At 50.6% G+C, this 10,527-nt stretch overlaps 1 protein-coding gene across 1 annotated transcript; it reads right to left on the minus strand.

The window, feature by feature from the left end:
* Nucleotides 1-361: 361 nt before the first annotated feature.
* LOC143769098 (glutamate-rich WD repeat-containing protein 1-like) lies at nucleotides 362-3,843 on the minus strand. The gene is made up of 2 exons (XM_077257676.1): nucleotides 3,686-3,843; nucleotides 362-907 (listed from the first exon to the last, which is right to left on the minus strand). Exons 1-2 carry the CDS (start codon nucleotides 3,809-3,811, stop codon nucleotides 590-592), a joined length of 444 nt encoding a protein of 147 aa, XP_077113791.1. The 5' UTR covers nucleotides 3,812-3,843; the 3' UTR covers nucleotides 362-589.
* Between the last annotated feature and the right edge of the window lie 6,684 nt (nucleotides 3,844-10,527).

The following is a 10,527-nucleotide window of genomic DNA, read 5'->3' on the forward strand; positions in this document are numbered from 1 at the left end:
CAGTATCTTCGTGGCTTCACAAACTAGCACAGAACAGCCACCTTTGCTGTACCCGGAAAAGTCTTGCAATTTTCACCAGTACACTCTGTCCCAGGCTGTGGGACCTTTCTTGTAGAAAACAGCACAAAGTTCTCTCTGTAGCAGCTTCACCTCACACACACAGTTCAGGCTCAACTCATCCCCTTTTTCTAGGGCAGTTCAACTTCACAGTCTATAGCAGGGGGAAGCATAACATTCCATCACACCAGACAAGGGGGTGCTGTCTCTTAAAGTGGCAGCGTGTTACTGTCCATAACAGCACCACCCTCTTACATCTGATCCAAAAGACTTTAAGAAAACACACAGTGTTTGTAAGCATCCATCAATGCAAGGCAGAAGACCGAAGGCAGACGCCTTCTTTCTAGATAAATTTTGGGCACCTGGCCAAATCCCCAACTAGTTATAAGACTTATATAAAGACCACACTTATTGGTGAATTTTCAGTAAACCCACAGATGAGAGATCAGTTGTACCCGGCCGTCGTGTCATTTACACCACTGATTGCTTCACAAGTTGCCAAGTTGTCGATGGTGATGGGTGGTGAACGGCGTCACACGCTGATGGTACGAAACACATTGAAACCAGACAAAGCTCTGCTGATGATGACCCCCGGGCACTGTGGATGCCAGTGCAACTCCTTAATGTCCTTTTCGCCTTGGTGAACAAACAGCAGCTGTGGTGGGATGGCTTGTAGAGTAGGGTCTTCTGTGTCACCCTCCTGATCCTGATCTCTCTCCACTGCAAGATCCCACTGAGTTATCTGATCATCAGCACCAGCAGCGGCAAACACCCCGCTGTCTGTAGGATGCCACTCAACAGAGGTGATCGGGGCCGTGTGCTGCTTAAACCGGGCCACACTGACTCCTTTCTGTGGGGAAAAGAGAAAAACAGCAGCTTGGAAAAAGGGTTGTCTCAAGTGTAAAAACAAGCAACTTAGCAATGAACTCTTATTAAGAATAATCTTTTCTTAAGAAAGGCGAGATTTTTAATCTTATAGTGTACAGCTCGTTTCTAAAGTTACCAGCCACCCTGCAGTCTCAGAGAGGCCCGTTACTTAGGTAACATGCATAAGCCACTGGTACTGCTTTGAAGCTATCTAGATTAGGCCACTTTCAGTCCCTCTGCGCTTTCCCCATGCTGCAGACGTATCGTTACCTCTGCAAGCAGCCTCAGAGCACAGTCTGGAGCAGCAGTGATACCAAACAGCTAGTCCAAACTTTCACAAGAGCACCAACTCCGGCTACAGAGAAGCTGCTGAAGGGAAGCCATTGCTCCTCTAATCAGTGATGCCAAGCGATCTGAAAGAATTACAGTATATTCGAATGCCTCGCCCATCACATAAAGACAAGGGGGGTCACAATAATAAGACCCAGTACACACCACGACGTATGCTAGTTGAAAATATATTGTATCTTGATAAACTTAGCATATACTTTATTTTTTATTCCCTTTCAGCAAAGTGGACCCAAAACACTTGCAGGCATGTAAAACAAAGGAGGATGGTACACCCCTCTCCGCCACTGCCCCGGTCTCTGTTTTGGCTGCATTGGTAACATCACGGCAACATCATGCGTCACCGCTCTGCCGATGTAGATCGCACGTGCCACTGAACGCAAGCGACTGGCTACAACATGAAGTCTACGTGACGTCACGGCTGCAGCACAAAGTCAGGGACCAGGATGGCGGCGGATGCTCTGGGCTGGAACAGGGAAGGGCAAGTAACCTCTGCCTTTGTTATTGTACATGCCTGCAAGCATTTTGGGTCCACTTTCCTAAAAGTAGAAAAACCCTTTAAACATACTTTATAGGCTCCTATTGACCATACCAAGGACAAAATAATGTGCATGGCAGGTATGAACAGATGCCAAAGCAGCCATCCAGACTGTGGTAACTGTTGAAAATTTTTCTCAAGATCATATATGTGCGATCCTGAGTGAAAACACAGCGTCCATTACAGCTCCATAGAAAGCCATTGTTCTATGGAGATTTGTCTCTTTACTATCTGTATTATGCTCCCATGCCAACACATGCACAGGAACTATAGAGGAGCAGGGGCGAAGGAATGGAGGAAATCTGCCATTAGAAAAGGGGGGGATTAGGGAGAATTCAAATTGCATTTGCGCCAGGAAAGCTCCTGGTGTATACGGCCCAAACACATCAAACATTTCCCCAAGGGATGTCAGGACTGTCCTGCCAAGACCGTATACTTTAGTGGATGTTATTTCTTGCTGTATAGAATAGTGTAGCCGATTATTCTATACAGATGCAGCTCCCCAGAGTCCTGGTCGTTGCTGTAATGTCGTTCTTCCACCAGGAGGAGTGATGTTACGTCTGAAGGCAATAAAGGAGATCTCTTCACCAGGTAAACACAATGCATGCAACATGTTCACACGCCAGACCAGAAGGGGGAGCTCTAAGCCTTTTTAAGGTGAACTCCCCTATGAAACATCCTGATCTGGAGGGAAAAGGGGTTCAGAGTTCAGTTCCTGTCTGGAAGACAGAGGGAGAGGAAGGAGTCCTGGAGCCTGAAGTGCTGCAGCTCCTGGAAGAAGACACTAAAGTGAACATATTGCAGAGAGTGTGCAGGAAAGCAGAGCACAGAAGAGGAATATCAGAGGGAGATCAGCCAGGAGCAAGCTGCTTCCCCCTGAGGCGCAGAATCCGGTAGCCAGAATACCGAGTGAGTAATAGTCTCTACGCTTTACTTCAGAGACTGGCAGGACAGTTAATTCCACGTTACCTGCCCGACTTATAGCCAGGAGGCACGGTGGCAACTTATGGGGGCTGGGGCATGATAGAGTCCCTGTAAAAAGCTTCAGGCCATCAGTTATACGGGTTGTTCCTATCCATCTGGGGGACAGAGAGAAAGAAACATCTACAGCAGTTGTGAGGACCTTACCGAGAAGCTCAGCAGGGAGGTACTACAACACCCAGGCGCTACAGGAAGGCTACTGAATTCCACCTGGATAAGGGGACTCTGGATTTGCCTTCAGACCGGCCGGACTCTGCCTACCCTGTGGTCCATACCCTGGACTGTGGACACTGAAGCCTTCAGTAAAGGTAAAGAGACTGCAACCTTGTGTCCTCGTTCTTCACTGCGCCTCACACCATGCACCATCCACACTCTGGGAAGCCCTGGGGATACACTTCACCTGTGGGAAGGTATACCATCTAGCTGCCATCACATCTCCCCAGCGGACCCCTAAGCAGTGTCGGTCACCCTGACCGAATACCACAGGTGGCGTCACGAACATTATCCCTTTAAAGACCGTTCCCCCATTCATCAACGGACGTTCCCTAGGGCCACAGACTGGGTCAGCCACCGTGACATCCCCACCGAGAACCGAGGGACCCGTTACCAAGTACCCCATTGCCCTACACGGGGGCGCTCCACAGAAGCATTCAGTAAAAAAATATATATATTAGTACAATATGATATATATTTCATTTTTTTCACATGGAGTCTATGGCTGATGTGTTTCACTATAAGCCTATACTGTGGGAACCATCAGAGGCACCTATAGGAGATTCTCCTATAAACTGTGTGAACACTCGCTTACTGAACATCAGCAGTGAGTATACAGCATTCATTTATTATACAAGTATGCACGATGTAATAACCAAATGCCTACTGCCAGACACTGACCTGAAACTGGCGCAAGTCCCAAATCTTGAGGACACCATCATCTCCTCCGCTGACGATAAAAGGCTCATGTTGGTTCCAGCTGATCACGTTGACGTCGTTATCGTGGGCCGCGCTGGCCGTCAGCATGCACGCCTTGTTAGGAGCTGCTCTGATGTCCCAAATACGAACTGAAGCATCAACCGAGCAAGAAGCAAAAACCTGTCAAGTACATGATTAGAAAGTGAAAATATTCACCTGTGGTTGTCCATCATATTAGATTTCTTAAATGTATCAATTAAGAAAACTGAGAATGAGAAGAATGAGACTCTCCCTATTTTAAGCTGATACTTTATCCAAGTAGGTGGCAGCAGGCGCCCCTTTACTAAAGTACAAGACACCATTACACAACTGAGAACTCTGCTTTATTATGGGTATTCACATGTTAGTATTCCCATTTTACTATGATGAGTATATAGTGATTCTACGTGATATAATGGTTCTCCTCTCAGGGAAGGAGGAAGGATGAAGATATTCTCTGATGGCCATTGGAGAACTTTACTCACAAGGAGGTAACAAACTTGGTGGTTACAACAGTCTGACCTCCATAGCGACAAACAATTGGCACTTACTCTTGTGACACCTCTTCTAGCACTTTCCTTTGCAGCACTTCCATCACTCTGCCACAGTCCCCTTGTCACTATTAGCAGCTCTTCTCACCCTCATTGTGCAGCTTACAACCCCTCTAGGTGTCTTCTGGATGGCAGTAATGTGCTGCAATGGCAGTTCTAGTCACTTTGCACAAATTAGTGGCTTACCCTTCACTGTTACATGAGTCACATGTGATAATCCCTCACACGCAGATATTAGTCTCCTAGCCATCTGTCGTGCAGTTGCCAGGATCATATTCCTTTCCAACCACTACACTGATGCCTCTACCTTGTGCCAGTCATTGCACTGGTTACCCCTCCAATACAGAGTGCAATATAAACTTCACTCTCACCCACAAAGCGCTCCTTGTTCAGCACCACCCTAATCTCCTCCCTCCACTCTGTCTACCACCCTATGCATGCCCTCTATTCTGCTAATGACCTAAGACTAAAATCCCCAATAATTCAAACCTCCCACTCATGTCTCCAAGACTTCTTGCATGCTGCACCAATTCTTTAGAATGCACTAACCCAGTCAATTCCATTAACAATAACCACAGTTTTAACCCCTTTATGACATTGGAGGTATAGGTACATACAAGGTTGTCTATCTCCCTTTGATGCAGGCTCCGGCAATGACCCCACATTTTTCCCAGCACATAAAAGCTGATTTGATCGAAAAATTAAAAAAGTTATGTTTCTGGTAAAGAAAGGGAGCAAAAAACGAAACGCAAAAATGGAAAATTGCAAGTTTGTGAAGGGTTTAATCTTCTTGTCCTAAAAATGCATTTTTCTAGACTGGCCTATTCGCTCATCTCACTTATCTAACTATCACTTTTTTGCCAATACAAATTTTCTTTCAAGTCAGGACCCTCGTAGCATCTGTTCACACACCGTCCATGTACTTAATAGCCCTCTGTGTCTGTACTTACACAGATACTGGCTGGTGACCAACATTATATGACCACCATATTTATTATGTTGATGGATGGACCATACAATACAAGCACTTTTCATTCTCTTTCCTCTGCTAGCCCACCTAGGCCTATGTCTTATGATAGCCCCTTCATGTATGAGTCTAAATTCCCCCGGCATACATATTTCTAGTATCTACTTGACCACTTGGCTCCAGGATCAGTAAGGATAATGGGCTTCTAGATTATGCAGACAATCTGTAACCAATACACACAGATGGCACTTGGAAACTTTTTGGATTCTAAAATTTGGTCTATCACTTCTGTTTTATTACAGTATTTTTGACATGATGGAATCGCTCCAGGATTGTTTTGGATTAGAATGTATTCGCTGTGAAGTGTTGCTTAAATGGAAAATACTCATATGTAACAGTTTGTCAATGGAAACAGAAATGTGGATAATTATTTTCACCAAAACAAATGTATTGTTTTTGTTATTGGCTATGTAGTTGATGAATGTTGAATATTCTTGTCATATCCTCAGTAAAACAAATGGTTTGGTAAAATTTTAAAAATGTTAAAGTTCATGAGCTTTTCAATAGCATATTTGGCAGCTCTTAATAGGTCTTCAAGGGGCAGACTTTGTATAACCCACTCCAATTTATAGTTCCCTGAGGCACTCTGGCCTTCAGTCGTTACATCCTTACAACAGGGACCCCGGGGTTGTGTCTGTGGAGTAGCTGCTGGCCAATGGAGTGGGATTATAGAGGATGGTCAATTAGCCGGGTCAAAACCAAAGGAGACAAGTATCATACAAAATCAGAAGTAAGAGATACAGTCAGGTAATAGCCAAGGATCATCTGGTGGTCAAGGCTAAATCAATCCAAGGTCAGCAACAGCAATCAAGCAAGCAGGGTTGGATAGCAAAGAAACAGGAGTTTCTAAGCAGGGTCATTATCCACTTATAGCTGGAAACGACCAACAGAGTGTTGGGAGTTTAAATAGGGTGTGATGCTGTCCTATAGGTCATAGTAGGGAGCTAATTACACCTCCTGTACTATTGTTCTCCAGAAACGCCCACACTCCCTGTATGGGCAGCACAAGTCCCAACACTTGGCTGGATTGAGGCTGAGTTGCCTAATCATGCTAGTGACACTGCCACCTACTCACTCCCGGTCTCTGATATTGCCCCTTCTCAGATCAGCAATTTTAAGATCTGTCCACAGATGTTCAATGCTCATTATAGCACTAGTGCCCCCTCTGTGCTCCATATAGCACAAGGTCCACCTGTGCTTCCATATAGTACTAGTGCTCCCTCTGTACCTCCATATAGTACTAGTGTCCTCACTGTGCTCCATATAGCAAACGGCCCTCTCTGTACCTCCATATAGTACTAGTGCCCCCCTGTGCTTCCATATAGTAACAGTGCCCGCTCTGTACTTCCATATAGTACTAGTGCCCCCTCTGTGCTCCATATAGCACTAGGGCCCCTATGTGCTTCCACATAGTACTAGGGTTCCCTTCGTGCCTCATAGCACTAGTGCCACCTCTGTGCTCCATATAGCACAAGGACCCCTCTGTACCTTCATATAGTACTAGTGTCCCCTCTGTGCTCCATATAGCACAAGGCCCCCTATGTGCTTCCATATAGTACTAGTGACCTCTCTGTGCCTCCATATAGCTCTAGTGCCCCCTCTCTGCTCCATATAGCACAAGGCCCCCTCTGTACCTCCATATAGTGCTAGTGCCCCCCTGTGCTTCCACATAGTACCAGTGTCCCCTCTGTACCTCTATATAGCACTTGTGCCCCCCTGTGCTTCCATATAGTACTAGTTCTCCCTCTGTACCTCCATATAGTACTAGTGCGCCATCTGTACGTCCATGTAGTACTAGTGCCCCCTCTGTGCCTCCATATAGCAGTAGGGCCCTAGCTTTACTTGTCTAATATATAATTGCCTAGAATACTACTTCCTGCAATTTGTGCCAACTTCCGTGGCTTTGTCCGGAGCTAATGTCCGGAGATAATGTTCGGAGCTAATGTCCGGAGCTAATGTCCGGAGCCAATGTCCGGAGCTAATGTCCGGAGATTAATTGCCTAGAATACTACTTCCTGCAATTTGTGCCAACTTCCGTGGCTTTGTCCGGAGCTAATGTCCGGAGCTAATGTCCGGAGCTAATGTCCGGAGCTAATGTCCGGAGATAAGTGACGTCACCAGTGTCCTACACCCAGGCAGAGCACAGGGGCCCCAGGCAGCATATGGGGCCCCAGGCAGAGCACAGTGGTCCCAGGTAGAGCACAGGGGCCCCAGGCAGCCTATGGGGCCCCAGGCAGAGCACAGGGGCCCCAGGCAGCATATGGGGCCCCAGGCAGAGCACAGTGGCCCCAGGCAGAGCACAGGGGCCCCAGGCAGCATATGGGGCCCCAGGCAGAGCACAGTGGTCCCAGGCAGAGCACAGGGGCCCCAGGCAGCCTATGGGGCCCCAGGCAGAGCACAGTGGCCCCAGGCAGAACATGGGGCCCCAGGCAGAGCACAGGGGCCCCAGGCAGCATATGGGGCCCCAGGCAGAGCACAGTGGCCCCAGGCAGAGCACAGGGGCCCCAGGCAGAACATGGGGCCCCAGGCAGAGCACAGGGGCCCCAGGCAGAGCACAGGGGCCCCAGGCAGAACATGGGGCCCCAGGCAGAGCACAGGGGCCCCAGGCAGCATATGGGGCCCCAGGCAGAGCACAGTGGCCCCAGGCAGAGCACAGGGGCCCCAGGCAGCATATGGGGCCCCAGGCAGAGCACAGTGGTCCCAGGCAGAGCACAGGGGCCCCAGGCAGCATATGGGGCCCCAGGCAGAGCACAGGGGCCCCAGGCAGCATATGGGGCCCCAGGCAGAGCACAGTGGTCCCAGGCAGAGCACAGGGGCCCCAGGCAGCATATGGGGCCCCAGGCAGAGCACAGGGGCCCCAGGCAGCATATGGGGCCCCAGGCAGAGCACAGGGGCCCCAGGCAGCATATGGGGCCCCAGGCAGAGCACAGTGGTCCCAGGCAGAGCACAGGGGCCCCAGGCAGCCTATGGGGCCCCAGGCAGAGCACAGTGGCCCCAGGCAGAACATGGGGCCCCAGGCAGAGCACAGGGGCCCCAGGCAGCATATGGGGCCCCAGGCAGAGCACAGTGGCCCCAGGCAGAGCACAGGGGCCCCAGGCAGAACATGGGGCCCCAGGCAGAGCACAGGGGCCCCAGGCAGCATATGGGGCTCCAGGCAGAGCACAGGGGCCCCAGGCAGCATATGGGGCCCCAGGCAGAGCACAGAGGCCCCAGGCAGAGCACAGGGGCCTCAGGCAGCATATGGGGCCCCAGGCAGAGCACAGTGGTCCCAGGCAGAGCACAGGGGCCCCAGGCAGCATATGGGGCCCCAGGCAGAGCACAGGGGCCCCAGGCAGCATATGGGGCCCCAGGAAGAGCACAGTGGCCCCAGGCAGAGCACAGGGGCCCCAGGCAGCATATGGGGCCCCAGGCAGAGCACAGTGGTCCCAGGCAGAGCACAGGGGCCCCAGGCAGCCTATGGGGCCCCAGGCAGAGCACAGTGGCCCCAGGCAGAACATGGGGCCCCAGGCAGAGCACAGGGGCCCCAGGCAGAGCACAGGGGCCCCAGGCAGCATATGGGGCCCCAGGCAGAGCACAGGGGCCCCAGGCAGCATATGGGGCCCCAGGCAGAGCACAGTGGCCCCAGGCAGAGCACAGGGGCCCCAGGCAGAACATGGGGCCCCAGGCAGAGCACAGGGGCCCCAGGCAGAGCACAGGGGCCCCAGGCAGCATATGGGGCCCCAGGCAGAGCACAGGGGCCCCAGGCAGCATATGGGGCCCCAGGGAGAGCACAGTGGCCCCAGGCAGAGCACAGGGGCCCCAGGCAGCTTATGGGGCCCCAGGCAGAGCACATTGGCCCCAGGCAGAACATGGGGCCCCAGGCAGAGCACAGGGGCCCCAGGCAGAGCACAGGGGCCACAGGCAGCATATGGGGCCCCAGGCAGAGCACAGTGGCCCCAGGCAGAGCACAGGGGCGCCAGGCAGAACATGGGGCCCCAGGCAGAGCACAGGGGCCAGCACAGGGGCCCCAGGCAGCATATGGGGCCCCAGGCAGAGCACAGTGGCCCCAGGCAGAGCACAGGGGCCCCAGGCAGCATATGGGGCCCCAGGCAGAGCACAGTGGTCCCAGGCAGAGCACAGGGGCCCCAGGCAGCCTATGGGGCCCCAGGCAGAGTACAGTGGCCCCAGGCAGAACATGGGGCCCCAGGCAGAGCACAGTGGTCCCAGGTAGAGCACAGGGGCCCCAGGCAGCCTATGGGGCCCCAGGCAGAGCACAGGGGCCCCAGGCAGCATATGGGGCCCCAGGCAGAGCACAGGGGCCCCAGGCAGCATATGGGGCCCCAGGCAGAGCACAGCGATATTTTGGACCACTGTGCGGTGTTTCAGACCCCCTGTGTGATGTCTGGGGCCCTGTTCTTAAGTATATTAAAGATTAAAGTAACGTATATTAAAGTATATTATAGATCAAATTTGACACGTTTATGAGCACCATTGAGTGATATACTCAAGAATGACATAATTTTTCAACATTTTATGGTTTCAAACTGTAAACACTCAGAGTTTTTTTTACTTCAACCAGAAAACCTTAACGGTTCATAAAAAACTTGACTGTTCAGGATATGATAAAAGTCATAGTATTCTGAATCTTTAACTTATAAAGATACCTTTACATGGGGTGATTATTGGTTCCAGAGAGGCTTTCGGCCGATAATCGTACACATGGCTGGTGACAGGACAATACAATATAAACGTTCAAAGGTAAACACTGATAACATTAAAATCTAATATATAATTGCCTAGAATACTACTTCCGGCAATTTGTGCCAACTTCCGTGGCTTTGTCCGGAGATAATGTCCGGAGATAAGTGACGTCACCAGCGTCCTACACCCGCTCAGGGTGGACAAAGATATATGCCTTCGTGGTGCGCGGCACTTTTCTGATTGGTTGCCGCCTGCCGCGAGCGACCAATCAGAAATGTGCCGTACTGTGACACACTCCGCCCGCCATTTTGGTGTGATTTTTGAATTTTTACCTCACAGCAAGTTTCTACTGTGTGGAGGCGGTCCCAGTGACGTCGCTCTTCAAGCTCCTGCCGAATTTCGTCAAAAAAATGATAATACCATTTACCAAAACTATATATATTTAGTTGTGAAGTGGTTCAGTGACATTTTCACACCAATTTTGAACTTTTGTTTGGTGTTTTCTCCATATACTGCCTATTATTCAC

Source organism: Ranitomeya variabilis, chromosome 4 (assembly GCF_051348905.1).
Source record: "Ranitomeya variabilis isolate aRanVar5 chromosome 4, aRanVar5.hap1, whole genome shotgun sequence".
NCBI classification, from domain to species: Eukaryota; Metazoa; Chordata; class Amphibia; order Anura; family Dendrobatidae; genus Ranitomeya; species Ranitomeya variabilis.

Excerpts from the sequence above, each read along its gene's own strand:
- LOC143769098 (XM_077257676.1), bottom strand. The coding sequence starts at position 3,811 with ATGCTGACGGCCAGCGCGGCCCACGATAACGACGTCAACGTGATCAGC. Across the intron at positions 908-3,685 it reads GGGACTTGCGCCAGTTTCAG|AAAGGAGTCAGTGTGGCCCG; the intron begins GTCAGTGTCTGG and ends TTTTCCCCACAG.